The sequence below is a fragment of the Falco punctatus genome, assembly GCF_963210335.1.
Source record: "Falco punctatus genome assembly, chromosome: 7".
Taxonomy (NCBI): Eukaryota; Metazoa; Chordata; class Aves; order Falconiformes; family Falconidae; genus Falco; species Falco punctatus.
The window spans coordinates 39471549-39494861 of NC_137587.1; the positions used below are offsets into that span (position 1 = coordinate 39471549).

The window sequence follows — 23313 nt, forward strand, 5'->3', positions numbered from 1 at the left end:
GGTTGCAAAAAGAATTTTTGGAGCTGGAGGAAATAGCGGTGCTGGGATTTGGGGCTGCGATCTGTGTGGGATGGGGAGCAGGGTGACATACAGCAAAGCTGCTCCCTCCTCCTGCCTCCACTTCAGTAGACAGAAATTAAAAAATTAAAAAGTGAAAAGCAGGTTTCCAGTGCTGGGAGCAACAGGACCTTAGAAATGGCAATGAGAAAACCTATGATTTGGGAAGAAAAGACCCAGAAGCCCTTAAACACCTTGTGGGGCTGTGGCTGAGCTTCCCTCTTCACTTGCCAGCCCAAAATACCCTGTAGGGAGATGCAGAATGAAGAGATTGTGCATGTACAAATGAAGCACATTTCCAAGGAAAAAAATAATGCGTCAACCCAAGTGGCAGAGGTTATCTTGCTGTCTCCCAGCACAGGTATGTGGCGGGTGAGTGCCTCCCCACCCCAGCACAGCTCATTTGCCTCCTACAAATGCATCAGGTGCAAATATTCCCCCCTGAAACGAGCCGAGCTCTTTGTTCCAGGCCTGCACGTTTATTTTTCAGCAATGCAAACAAGTGCATTTTCTGTATTTAAGATTTTTTTTTCAGCAATACAAACTAATGCATTTTCTGTAGTTAAAAATTTCAGTATTTCTGTATTTAAACACAGCAAATGTGCTGGTTTGCATGCTGAAAATAAATGCTCAGGCTTGGCAAAGGGTGAGTTATGAACCTCATGCACAACTTTTTCCTGTTCTCCAAAAGACATACCGTTGAAAAACGAGAAAGTGGGAAAAAGGGGCAAAATCAGATCTTCAGGGTCCTTCCTCATCCCTCCATCCCCACGTGGGGCTGGAGGAGCAGCAGAAGATGCTGTAAATCCAGCCACGTTAACAGGAGGTTTTGCTTATGGGAAGCCCAGCTGAGCAGAGTGGTTTGGGAGCATTTTTTGGAAGAGTATTGCAGTTTGTTTATGCCGTGCAAAAGCCAATCTACTGCGAAGGTCTTGCTTTCAGGGGGAGAAATGGGAGAAGTTGAAGAGGATGCAGCCAGGAGGTTTGTTTTTTCACACTGTTTTTGGGGCTGTATTTGTTTTCTTTGACAGTGACTTACAGCCCGGCTTTCTTTTCTATTTTGTTAGGGCAATAAAGAAGATAAATCTGTAATAATTCAGCTCTCTGTCTTTAATAAAATCTTGTCTTCTTCACACAGCCCCTGGGAAGATCTCCTTTTTGCAGCCCTATGAGATTGGCTGGGTTTTTCCATTTCACCTCTTCACCAGAAACGACAGAAAAATAACATTACCGGGAAAATTAATAGCTAAATACAATTTCAGGCAGAGGGAAAGCTTTCGGCAGAAGAAGAACTCGATCCTGAGCCTGAACGTGCTGGCCCGGGGGAAGCTTTTTGCTGAAGGCCAGGAGCAGCGTGGCAGCCACTGCAATTACTTTTGTCTTCGTTAACAGGCTCCCAGGCTGGAGACTTCAAAGAGCAGCTAATGAGAATTTCCATCCTCAACGTGAATCGATGTCGAGCTAATCTTTGTTAGGTTTTTCTGCTTACGTTGGGTGCTGAGGAGAAAGGGAATTAAGCTCTGAGCAAAGGGCATGGTGGGGAGATGCTGGGGCAGTGGTGGGCTGGGGCGGGGGGAAAGTCTTTGGAAGTCACTGCAGAAAGTTTGGTGTTTGGGGCTTTAGCCTATGCTAAACCTATGCCTTTTTAGCCCCGTTTTGGATTGCACAAGGTCTTGGTGGATACGCATGTGTCCCAGACGCCTGCCTGCCCACCAGTTTTTTGACAGAATGACTTACAATGTGGGGATTTTTTGTTTGGAAAAGAAGGTTTTTAAGGAATAAAGGCAGCCCGGCCCAGCTTTGAAGCAGATCGGAGATGCTGGGGATGGTGGTCGTGCCTGGAGAGATAAGTCAGAGCATTGACAAGCGCTGGGTTTGCAAAGCTCTGCCTGAAGAGCAAAGGCTGGTGGGGGTGGGGGTGTTCCTGTACCCTCAGAAGACACCAAAGAAGAGGCTGGATGATGGGCTCGTAGCTCCTTCCTCACCGAGGGATGAGAGCTGGGAGAGCAGCCATTCCTCAGCCACAAGCGCAGAAGCTGATGGCGGCCCCATGGCTGGACATCGACGTGCTGGAGATGGCGGGGAAGGTGCAGGAGGCGGGTGGTGGGTCTGGAGCCCTGTTCCTGCTGGGGCAGGAGCTGACTTAGGAGCTGCCGCGGGGGGACACCCGGAGTACCGCAGCTATCCAGAGCCACAGGGAGGTGATCTCACAGGGAAGTGCCCTCCTGGGCAGGAAGTGGCCTGCAGCCCCTGGAGATGACCCAGAACCGTGAGGTGATCTGGAACCCCTGCCCTAGACAGGCAGTGACCCAGACCCCCAGGTGATCTAGAACCTCAGGCCTCCAGGCAGGTGTGGGTCTAAAGAGAGGCGAGCTAAAGCCCCACACAGTGATCCAGTCCCCTAGGTGATCTGGAATCCAGGACACCCCCACGCGGTCAGGTAATCTAGAAACCCCCCCTATCCCGCGGTCAGGCAGCGGCCTGGAGCCCCCGCCGCTGCGCCCGCCCCCCCGCTCCCCCCGCCGCTGCGCCCGCCGGAGCGCGGCCCCTTTAAGAGCAGCCCCGTCCCCTTTACTCTATGTTTACATAACACAGCTAGGCCGTACCACTTGCCGGCGGTGGGGGGGGGGAAGGGTGAGAAGAAGGGGGCGGAGCGCCGGCGCGCCCCCTCCAAAGGCGGTGAATGGGAGCGGGAGGGTGGGTAGGAAGGCGCCGCTTTGCTCCTCCCACCCCCTGCCGCGGCGGGTTGGTACGTCCCCCTCGGCACTCCTCCCCCCGCCCCCCCGGTGTAGTGGCCGTTGTCGGGCGGCCGCCGGCTCAGTGCGGGTCGCAGCGCGGAGCCCGCTCGGCACTCGCCCCCGCGGCGGGTGGGACTGCAGCGGCGGGAGACCTCGCGGCGGCCCCATGTTTTCCCCCAGCCAGGAGGAGCACTGCGCGCCTAACAAGGAGCCCGTCAAGTACGGGGAGCTGGTGGTGCTGGGGTGAGCGCTGTGGAGGGGCGCCGGAGGGGAGCGCGGCAGCAGCGGGGCCCGTCCTGGGGCGGGGGGAAGCGGCGGGGGGGGCCCGTCCCCTCAGCGCCGGCCGCGGCTCCCCGCTGAGGTAACGCTCGGAGGGGCGAGACCCCCGGAGGGGGGCGGGGGGCGCTGCTTCCCGCCTTTCCCCGGGCCGAGCGCACGGGGCGGCCTTAGTGTCGCGTCGCCCCCCACCCCGCGACCGGGGGGCGGCCGCCCGCCGCCGCCGCCAGCAGCTCTTCCCTGCGGTACGAGCGCGGCTCGGCCCCGCCGCCACGGCTCCGGGGGCAGAGGGAGGGCCGGCGGCGGGCTGTCGGGCACCGGGACCGAGGGGACGGCGCGGCGCGCTGGGAAGAAACTTTGTGCGGGAGCAGGGAGGGGCGCGGAGCTGCCGGGCGAGGCCGCGGGGGAGCCCCGGCCCCCCAGCACACCTCCCTCCGCGGCGGTGCCGCTCGCAGGTGCCGGGAGCCGCCGTCCCTGGGCGCAGCCGCTCGCTGAGCTCTCCCTGGCGGCTTCTCCCCTCGCTGCGAGAGCCGGCGTCCTCCTGGCAGACTGCAGGGGAGATGACTTTGGGGGGGAGGGGGGGGGGGCGGGGGGAGGAGGGTGAAGCACTTGTATTCAGATTCGTAGTGGAAATATTTATTTTCTCAGCTTGATACGGATCTTAAAGTAATCCGCTTGGTATTATGTTCTTGCCCTGCTGTTAAAGCTTGAAGCCTTTCTGCTGAGCACCGTCGAAGCAGATGAGGGAGAAGCATTGAAGCCGTGCTTGCTGAGAGCCCTTGTGAACCTTGGAAGAGATGCTTAATTTTGATAGTTTAGTATGTAGAAACATATGGTTAATGGAATAATTTTTAGTAACAAATACAATAGGAAGGTTTTGAGCCAGCCGTGAAGCGGAACAGTTACAGCCTTGCTGCGTTATTCAGCCTCCCCCAGAATCTGTTACGTATTTGCTGCAAGGTCGTAGACAACCTTACTCTGGTTTTTTAGGGATTTTATTTTTGTTCTGGTGAAGTAATTTCGTAGGGCATGTGTTTACCTCTGCAGAATAACTGTTTTAATCTCAGGGAGTAGATAAAAAGAGCAGTCAACACTGGGTACTCATGTGTCCAGTGGTGTATCTTTTTTCCTTAAGGGATGCTAAATATTTTTTATCATAAGATTAGGTCAAGATACAGTTACTGTGGAATAAAATACAGCTATTGCCATGAAGGTGGCATAGCTGGCACTTGAAAGATTTGAATTTAAGTGGACTAACTTGATTCGGGAGAAATATCCATATCAAACTAGATTTAATAAAGAAATGTTCTTACTGTTTCAGTTGTGGAAATGGAGGGTAACCTCAGCTGTGCCACACTGTCTCTGGCAATAAAGTCATAGTATAATGTTGAATCTTTAATTAAATTAGAGAGCATAAATTGATGTTGTGCTGCAGAGGCTTTTTGCGCACAGCTGGAAGCATTTTCCTTTCTGTTGCTTCACTATTTTTAGCAGCAGTTGAAAGTACAGAAGTATGAAATGTTTTGGCTCTGATCTTAACCTAGCAAAGTCTGGTGTGCTTTCCCTTTAATATGGAAATGCATTGATCTCAGCTTATCGGTTCTGCCAGAGGTCTTGATCTTCACTGCTGTGTGTTGAAACATGCCAATAAAACTTAAGTAAACTTTACATGACTGAGTTTATTTTTTGAGTATCAGCTGTTCCCTTAAACTACTAAAGTTGTATCTTCTGGGTGCTACATGTACTAAAAAAGCAAACAAACCCTCTTGCCCTTGTAATACAGCTATGAACAAGTCTGCAAGCGGGCAGCTGAATCTCGCTGGTCAGGATGTCTCTCTAAGCTGCACTGGAACAATAGGGCATGTCACAGTTTACCAACACAACGTGCTGGGTAGATGTAATGTAGAAATAGGTAGATATGATGGAAGCAGTCCAGGAAATGTCATGACTTCAGTAGCTACACTTTCCATTTTGGGACTGAAGGTTGGAGTTTTAAGATCCATTTGACACTTTAGGAGTTGATCACTGCATTTTCTATCAGAGATATGTTAAATGTTTTATGTAGTGCCATAAATAATACAAACATCTCTCTCTTTGATGACTCAACATTTGTGACTAGGAACTCTTGGAACAGCTTAAGCATCTGTTCAGTATTCTAAAAAAAAATTCTTAATACCTCTTTTGTATTAAAATCTTGTAATCTGGAGTTCCATTTAAATTAGACAATGTAAATCTGCTCTTCTCTCCATAGTGACACAGACCTGTGGATCAGCAGATGTGTAGTGTCACAGCTCTTGTTACAACTGCCTGATTAAAATTGATAGTGACCTCATGGCTAGATATTTTTTTTTAAAAAAGTTGTCTTGAGACACTGCATGGTTTAGAAAAAAAACACCACATTGATTGTGATGTTGATGAACAACTTCTGTCTTGAGCTGTGAGACTTTAAATTAGGTGGTGAAAAGAATGATAAACAAAGGGATTGGCATACCTGGCAAACTGCTGAGAGTCCTGGTTTTGAGATGACAAAACGTTATCTTTTGCACTTATTCTGCCTTAAAGTAGGGTTGAAGGTGTTCTACCACACTAGAACATGTTCCTGTTTTGTCCTGCAGTAGTTGTGACTGCTTGTCTGCGCATGAATGTGATCAGAGGGTAAAGCCTAAGGCAATTGAAGTCAGTCATTGCAGCAAATTTATTTCTAATAACCTTCTCCCAGTACTGTTACATATTTTCCGTCAGTGGTATGGCAGTGTGTGTTTGGTTAAGATTTTGTCAAGGTTTACATAATCAATATTGTTGTGAATAAAAACAGTTTATGTAAATCAAGCCAGCCAGGTCAAGATGGCTGGTAAAGAAGAGATCATCTGCTTGATTGTGAATCTGCTTGCGTACATCTGCTCCTAGCATCATCTGTTCACAAAAGGCTATGGATTTCTTTGGTGAAGCAGAAACATTCATATTCTAATTTTTTTTTGAGGCGAAACAAAAAGGTTTTTTTTAAGTCCCGTCAAAGTAATGGCCCATTATGTATTTCTTGGAAAGTGGGGCTGGAGGGAGTTTTCAAGGAGATACAGAATACAGTATGAGTACCTGAATAGGGTGTCATGGTATTAGTACGTTGTTTGTCAGTAACCTTTGCTTGACTTGTCTGGTATCTGGTTAGCATCTTGAGGTCTATGTCCTGTCCCCTTCCTCCCAGTACCCCCTTTCCCCCCAACTTTGAAGTGTGCTCTGAAGAATTCATTCTGGTGTAATGGTATTCAGGCCAGCGTGGCTTTATTTTGGGTGCTTGGTCCCTGGCTGCATGGGGCAGCCTTCACTGAAGGCTGGTGCTGTTAAATCTTTCTTCCAACCTAAATGATTCTACAAAGAGACCTTAAAGATCATAAAGTCCAGCCAATGTTATACCGTGGAATTGTACATTAATGGAAGCTTCTCTTATGTCTTGATTTATATGTAGTTCAAGCCTGCAGTAATCATCAATACATAAATGTGGCTTTTGTGAGAAAACAAATCCGGTTAGATGTGTTCATATGGAACACCATAAAATGTGACACTGGGTTTTTTGAACATTTAAATATGTTATGTAATTTAAAGTAAACTCTTGGTTGGGGGCAGAAATTAACATCCTTTGGGACTGTATGGTATCAATGGGCAGTTTTAACTTTGCAGAAAAGTCTCTTGATTAAAATTGTGTAAGTTCAAGCACAAATACTGAAGTAGCGTTACATTTTAGTCAATGGCTGAGTTTTATAGGAGGGAGAGGATTTTGTACCTGGCATTAAATACTTTCAGTGTGATGTATGGCAACCGATTCTGGGGAGTTTCAGATGGGGTGTTCAATGGATATGTGCATGTAAGCGTCATATTTCTTACTAACCAAAGAGTTCTGTTAGCTACTTGTTAGCAAGGAGGTGCAGCCTGGCGCATCCTCAGCTGGGAAAGACTTGTGTTACAGACTTAATGGGTTCTGCAAAATCTATTTTTTTTTTCCCAATCTAGACAAAACTCTTAAGGGCTATTGCTCAGTGTTGTTATAGTGGTCATTATGAAATCGCTCTCAACATTTTATATATGTTTTCCCTAGTTAACAATTAAAATAAATGAATTGGTTAACTTCAAGTTAACTACAGTGCCCGAAGGAGCCACTATACATTGTTACGTAAACTTTGTTTAATGTGGACTATTGGGCATCCTTGAATAAACAGGCTGGCTGTAGGTCTGCTTAAATTTAACTTCTTTTAAAAAATAGTATAAATTTCTCATCGTTGTTTACAGTGTGATAAATTCTATGGTAATTTTGGGGAAGTTGTTGTGATTGATGGATTGATTTGTACTTGGATCAAATTTAGATTTGGAACATGTCTTTTTGTGTTAATCTGAAAGGACCTCCATTTATACTCCTGTTTCTCATACAGGCTTTTAGTGACTGATGAAAGTTGCTTCTTAGCCACTACCTCCTTGACAAGCTAAAGAAAGTTCCTGAAGTGTTTCCTACTTTTAAGCACCCTTCTGGTTTTTAACTCCACCTGTTTGGCTTTTCACGGAACTCTTTTGTTAATCTTTTGCTGTGCAGTTCAGGAAGAAGCTGATGCAGTTTTCCAGTGGTGTTGACAAATGCATGCACAATATGGTATCTCTGCTTGCCTCTGGTAGCTGTTTGCTGCTGTTTATGGACTGAAGGCAGAGGGAGGCTCATCCTGGCTATGGCATTAAACTGGGGACTTAGTGCTGAATTTACATGGATTTGCTGTTTGATATCAAGCTGAAGCTTTGTTTCATGATTCTGTAATTTTTTGCACTATAGGGTTTAGATAAATCGGTGAAACTGCTTAGGTGACTTGTGTTCTACTTTTGAGCCTTATTTATAAATGTACTTTAGGCTTCATTTAAAGGAGTGTTCATAGCAAATAATGGTAGCCACCCGTTAAATATGTTCAAGGTCATGATTCTCAGAGAGAATAATTTGCTTCAACAGTCATAGCTGGAAGGCTGCTGTTCTGGAGAAACTGATTTATTTTTTTATTTGATTTTGACAGTGGCTTCTTGGAGACCTTTATGTTTTGTGTTTAGTTAATGATGGATCTTACATGCCGCATATTAAGAATGTGATCAGTGCCAGTTGAGAGCTTGCAACTAGATTAATCATACACCAGAAGTATTGTGTCTCAATAGAACATTAACTGCAATGGAGGAAAAAAAGTAGTAGAAGGGATTATATTTGAGGAAAGATTCGTGGATTTTTCAGTGGAAGCCTGTGTATAGCTGGATAGAGCAAAGGTTTTGCTCTGCTTAAGCTAACAGAGAAAACATACTAGAGTCTCTTCTCTGTGACTATCCTATTCCTTGGAGTACTTTTGACTTTCTCAGAGTGCAGGTTTGTATCCAGCTGTAGGCTTTATTCACAGCATCTCGATACTGATGTAAAATCAGAGAGCAGAAACTTCAAACTCTAGAAGCTAAAATTTGTATTTGTTGAAGCAAATTAGACCATCAAACATCTGTGTGTCTAATGGTTGTTATAAAAAGGAAACTGAGTGCATTCTGGAAGTTAAACTGTAATCCCCTTGGCATGTACAGGCAGTAGGTCACACATGTCAAAGTGGAAGACTTATTATTTTTTTCCCCCGCTTATTAATTTTTTTATTAATAAAAATCTTATTATTTTTTAAGATGGAAATAAGTGTTTACTCTGAGTAAACAAGTCTGACAGACGTAAGACTTCGTTGCTGTTCACTGGTGCACTTCTCATGTAGAACCAAATAGCTGCTTCTTTCCCATTGCTCCTTTCCTGTCTTGGCAGAATCAGGGATGCATAGTTTTCCATTTGTAGCTGAAATTTATAAATGAGTAGATACCATGAAAGTCCACTTGGTTCTACTTTAAAATATGTGTGCAAACTTAGAAATTACTTTCTAGGCTATTAAGATTTGGTTTTTGTTGCTGAAAGCAGCATCTTGCTTAAGCTATTTCATGCTCCATCTTAACAGCAGGCTGTTTTTCAACTGTGATTACAAGGTTGCTTGAGAACAGATTTTTTCCTAAGAAGCCAGGAACTTTTTATTATCCAGTTCAAACTAAATTATGGCTGTTTTGTATTCATTTATTATGGAGCTAATGCTACTCTCTAAATTGCTTAGTCCTTATTCCTCAGTAGTGGTAGCACGTATGAACTTGATACTTTGGGAAGATGCAAACCTTCTTTTCCTGTACTCTAAGTTAATGAGAAGCTGTGTGAGTGTAGTATGACACTCAGCCTGAGCCATTGTGCCTTGCTGGTGGTAGGGTTTATTAGTTCAGTGTGCTGGCAAAGAAGTTTTACAACTGTTGGCAAAATACTATAGATGTGTCTATAGGCAACACCTGTTCAGGTAGGCTGAACCAGCCTTTATCTTGTGGTGTTTTTCTTGTTGGTATTGTCTGCAACATGCTTTGGTTCTGAATTTGTCTTTAGTATCTGTGACTAGTATGCGTATGAAACTTTCCAAGGATGTCTCCTCTAGCATGTTGTATAGTTGCAGTCTTAGTGCACAAAAAGGCATGTTTCATGATGTCATCTAGAGTTGTTATTCTGCACTGTCATACTTGTGGCTTATTTGTCCTGTGGTCTGCAAGGCAAGTGAAGTAGAGGAGGATTCGGTCTGAGCTCCCAGCTTGAAGCAGAAACACTAGTTGGTTTCTTTGGATACTTTGTGCTGTCAAATCCTGTTCCGCTTGCACCGTTTGATACCCTAAATCTCATTTGTGTTGAGGGTGCTTTTCCTTTTATCAACAAATATCCTTATGTTTATTCTCACTCTGTCCCAAGGTCACCACTGAAAAGCTTGCATGTGACTTGTCACAAGCTGAAACGTTGAGGGACAGGAATGGGTTTGCTGGCACAGAGAACGTGCCTGCTTCCAGACTTGCAAGGCAAAGCTTCTCATTTTGTTTGTTTCATAAATACATCACTAAATGGTGTCCTTGCATTTTTCACTTTTGTCACCTGCATATGCTAATACCATGTTGAAGGGTCCCACTTTCCTTTTAGATGACTTGTTTCCTTCTTGACAAGATGCAGTTCAGAATTTTGTGCCTCCCTTACCTTTCCCTCGTTCTTTTGACGTCTACTGATGTAGCTTTATGCAGGTTAGTACAGAATCTTGAGATCAGAGCATTGTTTGTGTACTTTGGGGGACCAATTTGTAACTTCTCTGGCAAACTGTAAGTAACATCTGGGATTAGACTGTTTTAGTCCTGTTACTCAGTGGCCTGGAGTAGGTCTTGGTCCTCATAGTAAGCAAATAGTACAGGCAAGAGCAGCAGGGGCTTCCAATGCAGCAGATTAGTGTGCTCTGAAGGCTGGAGAATAGCTGGAGCAGTGCTGTCCAAGCTCTTCAGCTGTGGTGCACCATTGTGCATCCTCTCTGGATGACCAGGTGTGCCTCTTCTGTGGCAGCTTCTACATTTAACCTTGTAATATGAGGTGCTGTGCAAGTAGTCTCTCGCTGGGTCTCTGTGTATTGTGGATGCCTGTATAATGGATGCACTTCTGGCTATACGATTTAAGACAAAGATTGGGGGAGGGAAAGAGTAGCAGGCAGTAAGCTGTTTGTGGGGTTTTCTTAGCATCTGAGTAGGCAGCATGGTGCTGGGAGTTCAGTAGTAAAGGCAACCAGTCTTTGGGTTTGACTGACTGCCCTTCCCACGAACGGCACTTCTCGGGTAGAGTTAATAGAGCTTAAGATGCAAGAAGCCAGTCCTTGCAGGAAATCTTCGCGCAGGAAATCTTCGCACAGCAAAGCTTCAACAATTTCAATATAAACATGCACTCTGTGAAAACTTTTTACTGAGGTGCTGTGTGGCAGGAGGATGTGGTGGTTTAGTATGATTGAGTTATAAATGATACGTGATCAAGGTGACACTGGACTTGCATTGTCTAGATGTAGCTTTCTTTTGTTCTGATTAGTATAACTTCTGTTCCGAAGAATAGCAGGCATCAGCTGTTTTGCAGTGAAGTTTTGTTCAACTCTTCCAAGGCCAGGATATGAAGTCCTGTGAGGTCAGTCAGAAGTGTGCGTGCAGCTTCATGGTAGCAGCAGTTATTAGCTCATGGTGAAGAGAGTAATTCAGCTAAAAGCTTTTCTCTATGTCACAACAGACATGTCATATAGATGAAAGAAATTATGAACAGCAGTTGTGAAAATGGGTACAGACATAATCTACAATGCTGAAGAGCTTGTTGTATTAAAAGCTAAGTGGTTTTAAGAAGAACTCAATTTGATTAGGCATGATATGAAGGTGCCGATTGCTGAAGGACCTATTAGGCATGCTTCTGTCAATAGCAATTTATTTCCTTTGTAGGGAGGGAAAGTAAGCAAGCTCTGTTTTCTGCTTTGGGAAGTGATTTACTTTAGGTAAACTTGACAATATCATCTTCTGTACTTGAGTTAGGCATATCCTGACCTCACTGTAGGTAAAACTAGTGTGCTTCACTGGGGATGAACTAGATATGGGACTGTTCCTAATCTATTCCGAAGCCTGGAAAGCTTGCTATGCTAGGGAATGGTGTGAAGGCCACACGTGCCCTTATGAAGTGTTTGGCAATAAAGACCTAATGTTTAGCTGTCATATTGCTTATGCTAACTATGATATAGCTACATTACAGTGTAGCAACTACTTGTATTAGATGAAAGCAGCGAGTTGCACTGTGAGACAAATACTAACTTGAAATGTCAGTTACTACGCTGCCTCCCCAAAGGAATGGGGACAGGCAAGAAAATTTCTATAGAGCTGGCGCATAGTAAGTTAAAAAGGAGAAGGTCAGGAAGCATTATGGTCTTCTTGAGTATTGCAATGTTAACTGATCCCCATTGTTGTAAACTTTTCATTTTTCCTCTTTACATTCAAGGAATTGAGGACAAAGGAGAGATGTTGGCATAATCTTTCTCTCTAACTGATAAGCGCTTTTGGAAGGCAATCTTCATAATCAACTGTAGTGATGCGTTTAGTAGGCTTTTAAGTTACTCTTTGCCCTCAAATGTGTTTGCTGTCTTTATTTCTGAATCCAGTAAGCTCAAACTGTCATGAAACAGTTTTATTCTTCAAACTGCAAACAGATAGGCTTCAAATCTGAGGTGTATCCTCTTAAGGCATGTGAATGTCATGGATGAAGACAAAGTGGTACTGAGTGTGAAGACAATTAATTACTGTATGAAAGTAAACTGAACAAATTGAAGCATATAAAAGCTTAACTCTCCTCTTGTGTATTGCATATAAACTGGAGACCAAATGTGCAAACTGTCTGGCACGTGCCTTTAGGAAGAGTGAAAAAAACTGTTTAGTCTAGACACAGAAGTTAATGGGCTGAAACTTAGATATAAGCACAGCTGTATTTCTTCGTGTGCAACAGGGTGGCTTTATTTTGATTGTTGAGGTCTGATTTAGTAATGGTGGAGTCATAGCCTTTGAAATGGGAGTAGTGTGTATGTCCTTCTTTCACAGGAAACACTGAGCTGCTGAAAGATAGGAAGAGCTGCACGGTTCCTGCTTCCCTGCACATCCTGTGACAAGGTCTCGGTCTCACAGATGGCTGTGTTCTGTGGAATGCTGACTAATAAACCAAAACGTTGCTGTACTTCCAGTTTGCCTTCCTCCTATTCCATGCTTGACCTCTGAGAGCAGACAGCTGTGCTTAGATTCAGTTCAGTGCTTAGATTCAAAAATCATTTTGGTATTGGAGAGGTATCTTTCAGACCAGATAGGCATCATTACCATGTAGTTGTCCTAATCTTTCTGTTAACAGATGTGTAAAGCCTACATTGAATTACTTTCTGAATCTTAAAATTTTCTGGAATAGTTTCCCAGTGCATCAGGGAGTGAGTTTTGAATTCATGTGTGTGGGTGGCCATTTGTCGTAAGCTGTGGGCAGAGGTCCTATTCAAGAGCCGTGTGTGTGATGGGAAGAAGTTAGTGTATTGCTGCAGGTCCCTACTCCCTCTGGCAGAATAGCAGTGGAGATAAGATTTCTTTGGAAGACTGTTCCCTAATCTGATTCTGCCAGAAGATTTAGTTAAATGGGCTCTTAGTACCTCTGGGTTTTTCCAAAAAACTAGCAGCAAGTTAGGCAAATGGAAAAAAAATGGTCTTAGGGCAGGTCTGTCAGGAGGCAAGCTTTGGTTGACATGAGCAGCTGAGTAACCTCTTCCATCAGAGCAAAATCTGGAGAAGGAAGTTTGGCAATAGCCAAATGGATCAGTCTTGCATTGTTTTTTACCCCTCTTTTGTCTTTAACTGGTGTTTACTGGACTAATGAAAAGTCTGAAACATGAGAGACTCCTTTAAACACCACTGGCATGCCAGCTGCCATTGGGATGGTACTGGTGGTCCTAGAGGTTACAGGAACTGTCTCTGTGGGCAGGGTCTGTGGAAGCTGCAATGCTTTAGTCTTACTGACTGTGCTGAGATTTTTTTCCTTAGATAAGATGTCTTGCTGAAGGTGCAAGGGTAGAGAGTCTGCAAGCTACTCATTTATTTTTAGGGATGTGCACTGCAATGTTTTTCACAATGGCAAAAGCATTTCTTAAATAACCCTTTTTGGTTGTGACCCTCTGCATCCATTTACAGACTTTAACGGAGTTTTCCCAAAAGCTCTAAATATGTCCCTCCTTTTGCCTTTGAAAGATAAATAAGCCTTTTCTTCTGCTCTGTCCCCTGTCCTGTCCCCACCCCCCTCACCCCCTGTATTTTCACAGTCTGCTTGCTTAAGGGCAAAAGAGCCTTAACTTCTGACTTTTGTTTTGTGCCTTACTTCCAATGTTTGAGCACAAAATACTACTGTTATGTTGCTGGCTCAGCTGTGCCTTATCTCTATGGTTGCACAATCACACTTCCAGCTGCAGTACTTGCAATAAAACTAGATATATAGCACTCAAGTTTTGTTTCCAACATGCAAAGGCTAGTATAATATAGCAAATACCTTTCCATGTAAGGATGCAGAAAGAATACAAAATATAAATTACAATTCCCTCTGTAAGCAAAGCTAGGGTCTAAGTGAGTAACAGGGTCTAAGTCAAGCTCAGTGTACTCTCCTAGTTTATCATGTGCAATGTGACTTCCAACTGAATTCAGGAATTGGCCTCTGATCATATATTACTAGTTTGCACCTTAAACACCTTGGAGGAGACTGGTTTATGTTAAAGCTTTACCTACTGCAAAACTCTCAGTGTAGAGAGAGCAATTGTAAAATAATACTTTGTTAAAGGGTAAGCAGATCTTTCTGTGGCAAAAGTGATTTACTCTTTCTCCTCTGGGCATTTTGTAGCCAGTGCAGGCAGGAAGGAAGGAACTGGATTTGGGGTTGGCTGCATTCCAGTTGCAGACTCTATTCAGACCCAAAGCAGGAGTATGGGCTGATTTGTAAGTTTTGGGCAGAGATGGCAGTTGAGAAAAAACAGCTGTCTCAGTTTTGTGAACTGATGAAATTTGTTAAGACTGTCAGGTGGTAAAAGTGTGATATTTTGTGCTATGTAGAGTTAGAGAAGTGCATTAAAGATGAGTTTGTCATGCATAAGTCTAGAGCAAAATGCTTAGTTGAATTAAACTGAAAGAAACATTTGTGGATAATTGGTGCCCTTTAATGTACAGAAAATAAGTGTATTAATTTGTGAAGACAACTTGTTCATTAAAACCAGATGTGTGAAGTGATGTTCTCTCCCACCTGCACCATTTTCTTGTGCATGAACTAAGTGAAGCTGATGTGAGTCTTGTTTATTCGGTGAAGGTAACTTCCCACCTATATTCATTTCTAAGTCTAAAGATTGGTCTGGCTAGGGTTATTCTAAACTTTTAATTTTCTTCCTCCTTCCGCTCCTAGGTTTTACATGTGTTGTTGCCCATTTTTGAAGGAAGAGGAGCTTTATTTGATGTACAGACCTATGCAGAGTGTGACAGCTGTTGTCAAAATACAGAAGGTGGTATAGCAAACAGAATTTGACAGGACCTTTTAGCTTCCTATTATTTGTTGCTGGTTTTATCTTTCTTTGCTTTTGAAGAACAAAAGTCTGGGTAATGACTGTTCAGATGTGTAGTTTGTCTTGGCATAAAACCTGTTTCAAACCAGTCATGGTAACTCCTTGTAACCTCTAGAACTGCTTGTATTTAAGTGATGTGGGATAAACTGTTTAAAGATCTGATGCCTCTTTGAAGCTGTAAAGGGCAGACATTGGGTAGGGGCAGATGTCTGAGGTAGTTACTACTCCTGGCTGTCTAGGCAACCTTCTTGCAGGAGGACACTGCATCCTCAATTCTGTTGGCACTGTTGGGTCCCTATTCCAGTAATTTTCCATCTGCCTCTGATGAGTATGCTGTGATTTCCTGAAAGGTGTAGTGACAGGTGAGGTTGTAGTCTGTAACTAGCAATGAAGTATGTCACTGATTTTTATTCCAAAGCCTCCCAATGCTGTTTGAGTTCTATTGAGAAGAGCCTGTAAGATGAATGAGCCCCACACACCCCCGCCTTGTTAGACATCAGGGAATCCATGTGACTACAATTCTCACCTCTGAAGAAAACCTTCAATTGGAGCTGTCACCTCAGTAGACAAAGAAGGAATCCAACTGCAAGACATACCCAGGGGAAATCATGCTTTGGTTCTCTGACTTATGAAACTCCTTGGGTTTCGGTTCTTTTCTATGTCACTACTATTGCTTCACCTCTACTGCCTGCAGTAATGGTGGGATGTTGACTTGGAATGGGAATGGACACATGTTCTGGCACTGCAGGTAACAATGGGAAGGGGTTTGGCTGTAGAAGTGTTGTAATCCCTAGGGCAGCCTGGGCCACACCGTAAGGTCTGTCACAGGTGTGTTTGAAGAAAACTTCAGTATAGTAAATGTTCGTTGTGTTGTGTATACAAGTCAGGACAGTGCCTTGGGATCAAAAATTTTCTGGTTGTTTATTGGGGTACTAGAAGAGCCTTAAGTAAGTGTACTTCATGAGGCACTCAGTATAGAACATAGGTCTTGTGGTGGTACGTACTTCTGCTTTGTATCAGTTCATCTCTGATTCTTCAGTAGAAAAAGGTGTCCCTGAAGAATAACCCCAACTGTCTGCTTTTCTTGGACAACCAGCTTTTTGGAGGCAGTTTGAACACAGCCTGAAACTTTTGTTTGGGGAATTGCAAATAATGTCCTGTGTAGTTCAGCAGCCTCACACTTTTGCCTCTCATGTACAAGCTCAGTTCAGAACTAAGATGACTATTCTGTGTTACTTCATATAAATGTTAAATTTTCTGGATGTGAAAAGCTTCCCTTTCCACATGGTTGTAAAATAGCCTAGTAGAGGATTTTTGTCCTTGGCCAAAACTCTGAAAGGAGAAGTTTGGGATTTGTCCAGATGTGAATGCCTCTCTAGTGGACTTCAGGCTCGTTCTGTTACAACGGGCAGTTCCATAAGATTTACTTTGGAGTTTTACAGGCAAAGATACTGAAACAGGCTGATGGGGTATGAGTGTTTCTGTACATTGATCTTATCCTCTGTTGGTGGTAGAGCAATGGCATCTCTTGCCTGAAAGATTTCTACATAGTAGAAGCAAATGCTATAGCTCTTTCTTCTGTTTTTTATAGGGCTGTAAGATGAAAGTAAAACAGTTGTGGGAGACTTACAGATATAGGTATAATGCCAGAGTATTGGCAGAGTAGTGAGGGAATGTGGTCTTTATTTTCTAAAATGCATATGCAGTATCTTTAGCTGAGTGAGGGAAGAGAGGTAAGAATTTGGGTATCTGCAAAACCCTCATAAAAATAAGTTAATGTCTGTACTTGCGTATCCTCATGCACTGGCAATGGAGTGGGATGCAGAATTCCTTGGCATTGTACTGCTCCCCTATTCAGTTAAAAACAGTGTATCATGGCCAAGATGCCCTTATAGAAAGTGATGTCAGGTATAAAAACTTGAGGGCAAAAGAGAATCTCTTCAGGCAGCCAGCTGTAACCAATTATTTGATTTCTGTGTCTCTGAACTAGTTTTTTCGGACGTGCTTTGCTGGGGAATCCACTTCCAATTTCACTCTTGGGCTCATGAGCTTTATTTCTACAGCTGAATTTCCATTTGGCTTGCAAGTGCTACTTCTGAGTCCTGTAATACTGTTCGGAATTATAGCCTGTACTTTTGGAAACATTGATTTGAACAGATCCTCTGTTTTCTTGGTCTGGTTTGCTCCATAGGGCATCCTTTAAAATCAAAGAAATCTAGATAAATAGAGAAACATATAGGATGGCTTGTGTTTTGAAAGTTGGTGAACAAAAATAGTAATAGTATACTGACTGTCTTTGTGGGTTTTGGCTAAGAAAAAAGAGTTGGATTTTCAAGGGAAAAAATTTGAGGGATAACTGCATGTGGTTTTAAACTTGTTTTCTCTTCTACAAACCATTGTGCCACTTGTGTGCATTACTTAATATCTGTTGGAATGTATAAATGCAAATTCTATGAAACTTTAATTTTTAGAGTATTTAATCAGAAGTAGGCAGGCTGCATTAGTACTGCAAATAAGCAAAGTGAAATTTTTTTGTCGTTTAAGAAACTTAGCCACTGTAAGAGCCTTCCGCGTGGCTTTAGGGTTTCAGTGGCTACATCTGTATATAAACAGTCTTGGATAGTTATTTTGCATAAAACCATGTCTTTCTGCATCAGTGAAAGTAATGTGCCTTCCCATCTAGAGACAGCAGTAGTGCAAAAGCTCTTGTTCCAGCAGTTGCTGCAAGAAGCTGCCTATTAGATTCTTCTAGAGATCAGAATTTCTGAGAATTCAGACATGAAAAGCATTAGGAATGCACCACTTCTGTGACTGATTCATTCTTAGTAGGTGCATGCAGATACCTTATAATTCTTGAATATTTGTGTTGGTGTTCTGAGACGTGTGAAGTGTCAATGTGTATTTGATGTAATGTTTTGGGAAGCCCTCTTAAGGGAAGAAAAATCTCAAAATTCTGTGGGTCGAAGTGTGAAACTGAAACATTTTTTCATAAAGCTATATACATCAGAATTGGTTTTGCTGATCAGCAGTAAACATTTCATAACCTTGCAAGTTCTTTTGCTGGCTAGAGGTGTCTGATTAACTTCATTATAGATTGTGATAAAAGCAAACACCCAAGGTTGCTGTGAATTAGTGAGTTGTCAGTGTGGTTTAAGTCTGAAGAAGATATATTGAAGTCTAGTTCTCTGCATTGCTGCACTGTTAATTTCTGGTTTATTAAGACTTTTTTTTTTAAAAAAAAACAAACAACCAACAACAACAAACCCACAGCTTCAGCTGTGCTGTGATACTTGTGTACTTAAACACCCTGATCTGGTAGGTTTCAGGTAGCTCTTTAAAACTGGGTGTGAAGAATAACTTAGCCTGTATGGGTTTTTGGGGCACATAACATGCTTGTTACCAAAGAACAGGTACTGCTTAGCTTCCTTGCTAGCTGTTCTAGGTGTTATGCTGTGTTGCTTCATGGTGCTCTCCAGACTTCCAGAGCTGTGCAGTTCTTCCAGGCTTGTCTGTGTGTTCTTTATGTCCCACTGGTTTTATTTCTATATCTACCTCAGAATGCTCATTCTTTTTTACATTGTTTGGAGAGTAAGAATTAAAAACAGGAACGCTTTTAAGGAACTCAAGCTGAATACTACATGCTAAATGTAACCACAGAATTATGCTCAGCTAGATTGGTGCATCTTCTGGGTTGTAGTGCAGCTGCCCTCTAAAATAACCTCCATCTGGAAACTTCAACCTCTAGAACTTGCTGGGCAGCAGAAGGTAGAAAGGTAATTCTTTAGGTTTTCTCTTCACTTACCTGCTCTAAATCTGCTTGGAGCAGGCTGTGTGGTTGATTGTCTTGCCTCGGACTGCTTGCGCTGCTGTAGCCGTTGATGATGATGCAGCAGCACCAGTGATATTAAGGAAGCTGCTGCATTAAGAAAGCCAGTAATGCTTGCAAGTGCTATGAAGAAGGAAAGCCAATTCTTTATTTTCTGTTTCCAAGGCAAACATTTGGGATTCTGTTAAGCAGTTGGGATTGAACAGGGTGTTTGTAAGGGCATCTGGGTAACTAAGAGGAATGTTAAAATTGATAGGATTTGACACGTTGCAGGTCAGATACAGTAGTTGAGTGCTTCGCTTTCTATTCAGTACACTGCCTGTGAGATCACCTATATTCACAAAATGGATGCAAATTTTCTCTCTTCTGTGCTAAATGATACAGGAGCTAACCTAAGAAGAATCTTGTCATGCCTGAGGGTTTGAAAAAACTATAAGTAACAGACATCCTGGAACTTCCTGTATGTGGAATCACAAAAATGATATTACAACTACTTGTATTTGGAGGATAACTGAAGTTATAAGAAAGCTGTCACTTTTTCTTACAAAAATGTGAACTGTCAAATAGTCCTTGAATAGTGTTTTAGGGGAAGCATTTGATTGCTTAGAAAATGAATTGTCTGGATTGTGCTTTTTCTTTTTTTTTTTTTAAATGGGCCAAATGGTCCTTTGACTCAAATGTAGTTTCTCCGTAATGTTTAATGTAATGAAGTCTTGGATGAAATACGGTGTTCTTACTGTTCATGCCTCAGACTAAAATTTGAACAGCTTGCTTGTGCATCTTCAAGTATGTGTGAAGCACAAATAGGTTGGGAGCATGTTTGGGATGTCAGGGCAGGTGTGTTTTGAGCTCTTGTCCCCCTGCATTATGTGAAGTCTAGTTTATCTTCGTTTTGAAACTAGCAGCCTTTTTTTGATCGGGGATTGTAAATTGTTTCCAGAGTGTGTGGATCCTAAGTCTATGGTGTTTTGGATAAACAGCCTTTCTCCTTCATTTCTTTCTCTCTTGCATCAAAACCCAGCTGTGCATAGTACTTCCCTTTGAAAGGGATTTTGTGTTTTTCTGACTTGTTTTGAATGCAGTAAAAGCTAGATCTCACTTTCTATCGTGTTTGTATTTAGTTTAACAAAATGCCATATCTAACAATTTCAGTGGCATTTGGCTAGCTTATAGATAGTTCTCAGAGGAATAGCATTTCCTCTATGGCATGAGAGATTTAGGGCTGGAAAGCGGATTCTCTAGACATGGTGCTTTGCCCACCTCTTATGCTTTTTTAGCTAGGATAAAAAGCATCCTTTGAAATGAAGTTGATTAGTTTATACCCTGTATTTTGCTGTGCACTATCATTGTTGGTTTTACGCAGTGGTGAATAGTTTTTAGTTGACAGCTTTGGAGATGGGCTCAAAGCACTGAATAAAATTGCCTCCTTGTTAAATGAATGCTGGGGGGAGCAGCAGAATGTTGGATATAAGGATTCTTAAAGAAATCATTATGTGAAAGAACAGCATCCCTTACCCATGGCTCTCTAAAAGGAAAACCCCTTGCATTCTAATGCTCTTCTGGCATTTTACTTGTATTGGAGTTGGTATAACAGTAAGCTAAATATGAGGTTTTGGTGGGGTTTTTCCTGTTAAAGGTAGCTGCTTTTTTTTTTTTTTTTTTTCCTTTTCCCCCCAGTAGTATCATGGTTATGGATAGCTTCTAAGAAATCTGTGTTTTAAGTGAGATGATATCCTTTTTCTGGCTGTAGTGCTTAACTGGGCTGCCTATATAGGTTTTCAGCTATGAAGTTGTTTGGAACTGTCAGGTTATTTGACTACTTTAATTGATACTTACCATGATGCTCTAGTAATCTGCATCAGCATGCTCCTTTAGGCTCTTCCAGAGTGTTGGCTTTTAATCAAACACTTGTGCTCCTTATATAGTGGTCTTGCAGAAGCCTGTACAGCAAATGCCCTGTATTACTGCCTTGTGAAATACCTATTTCCACATTGTCATTAACATGTGCAATTGAAGATCTTTGATTTCTTTAATTAAAATGATATTGCAATGCCAGTTGAACCTTCTACAGAAACTTTCGAAAGTGGTGGCAAGGGTCTGCTGTCTTTGATTTCACAAAAGCAGAAGTTACAAATTAATTTCCAGAATAATCTGGGGCAAGTAGCAAAGTGCTTGCTAAGAAAAATATGGTCAAAGAGTTACAAGAAGCCTCTGTGATAAGTTTCTCCCACCCCAAAAGTAATATCTGCTAGTTTACACGAGTGCCAAAACTGTTCCTGATTGGACCTCTGTCATCTTTGTTACAAGTAGTTAGTCATAAAGCCCCAGCTTCTCTTGCCCCTCACTTTGAGACTGGTTGCTTTTGCTACTTCTGTATTTTCTTGCTCTATATTTTTTTTCCCTCTACATCAGTGAGGAGGGGAGTATCAAAATAGCAGAGAGGTTTGGGAATTTTGAATGAAACTGGATGTGTAGTGTAAATAAAGCTGACTAAAAGCAATTCTGGCACAACAGATTTGGTATTTGCCAGCCAATACCATGCTTTAACTTTTTGTATAGGATGGAGTTAATATAGAGCAGGTGTATATTCTTGAATTGCCTATATTATGCAGGATAAGCATGCATGAGGATTAGTCAGCTGTATTTTCTATAAATATTCTCCCTAAAAAAACCTATTTATTTCTTTAACTATTATGTTACAGTTCTTATACTAGTGGGCTAGTCCTGCTGACAGTGGGGGGAGTGTGCAGAGTAATTCACAGGCCACTTTTTGAACTATTCTAATCTGTACTGTAGTGTACCAGATCCTTACATTGCTGAGGGGGGGTATAGCAGCCAGAAATAGTCTTTCTCCCTGTGAACCAGAAGAGCAACCAGTTCTGTTCAGAACACCAAGGGAGAAGTAAGGTTACCCTGGAGAACTCCAGCTGCTTCACATATGATTTCTTGTGGTGTTTTCATTAGATAAGGTTCTAGTTAATTTGTATACCTAGTGAAGGAGGGAAGTAGGTTCTAGCTTATCTAATCTATTGTAGGTGCCTCTGAAGTTGTTTTTCCATGGTGTCTAGGTCAAGCTGACTGCTAGGTTCCTAGTGGTAGCAGGAGCTATTAGGAGCAACTTTTCAAGGGTAGCTAAAAAAATCCAACAAACCCTTACTCACTACCCAGTGATGTAAATCGGCCTCCTTTGAAAAATGTGCCTAATAACTATAAGGATTATCAGATCAGACTGCATTTCAGTGAAGCACTGCAACCTCTTATGAAAGCTCTAGAACTGTACACGTAGCAGTAAACTAGGTAGGCAGTGCTGAAATTTGGTGCTGGGGAAGAGGATGCTTGTGGTGAATGCACAGCATTGATCACTGTGCCAATGAGTATTCCAGAAGTACTGGAGAAGGGAGTACTTCCTGAAGTGTTTTATGAGAGTAAAATGGTCTCACAGATGCAAGTTGTAAGAACACACACTTATCTCTTAAAAAAAAAAAAGGCAGCAGCTGATTATAGCCACAGTTAACTACCATACCTTTTTCAGGGATAATCAAGTTCACAGATGCAAAAACATTGCTCTTAGTTGGGGAAAGACATGAGATTATTGGGACTTTGGAACTGAGTGGTTTGGATTTTTTTTCTCTGCAGGCAGACAGCTTTATTAAGCTGTGCCGCTGGTAGAGATTAGGAAGCATTTATGCCTATAGAGATGTCTTAGCCAGCAGAGTTTGAGGTGGAACTGTCTTTCATTCAGGACTTCCTCCAAGGTTGCATAAACCAAAGGTCTTGGATCAGTGCCTTCTGCTACCCAAAGGATGGAAGCCCTTTGCTTACTCAGAGTTACTCATTGCTATAGTTATTATAGTAACAAAAACTCTTCTGCAAGGTATTTCAGTTTGCTGCTGTAACTTCTTAAAATGTTTTCAGAAAGAAAGATAGATCAGATGGGAATCAAATCTTGTAGCACATGCGCCTGCTGTGGAAAGGAAAAGGAACTAGGTTGTTTAGGTTCTTTGGTAGATTTGGCAGGAGTCCAGGAGACTGACTTTGACCTGAATCTCCCTTGCTGTGTGCATGGGGAGAGTGTTAACTGAAAATGTTGAAACGAGGTGGTGAGGCCTGGATTTTCCAGACGAACCAGAACAAATGTCATAGATGGACTGGATCAAGCCTTGTGGTATGGATTAGGGGATTCCTTGGAGTTCTAACTCTGTTTTCTATCATTCTGATCAGGAAGCAGCTGTGCATTGTGCCAAAGGTACATGCAAAGCAGTTGGGAAGGTGCATCTTTGGGAGACAGAAGGGAACCTTCTGGTCAGTCTAGACTTGTTGAGCTGCTTGTTGAGTGCCGGGGGGTGATGATAATGAGGACAACAGTGTTCTCCTTCCAGCCTCCAAGAAACTACAACGTTAA

General features: G+C 42.7%; 1 protein-coding gene across 3 annotated transcripts in view; it reads left to right on the forward strand.

Annotated features, from left to right (window-relative positions):
• The first annotated feature begins 2718 nt into the window (after positions 1-2718).
• PELI2 (pellino E3 ubiquitin protein ligase family member 2) overlaps positions 2719-23313 on the forward strand; it is a 78785-nt gene continuing 58190 nt past the window's right edge. Inside the window, exon 1 of one of the 3 annotated variants that reach the window (XM_080394504.1) lies at positions 2719-3038. In XM_080394504.1, the coding sequence (XP_080250630.1) occupies positions 2962-3038 (77 nt within the window). In that variant the 5' untranslated portion in view covers positions 2719-2961. The remainder of the gene's footprint in view (positions 3039-23313) is intronic. The other 2 variants (XM_080394505.1, XM_080394503.1) reach the window with 2 other exon arrangements.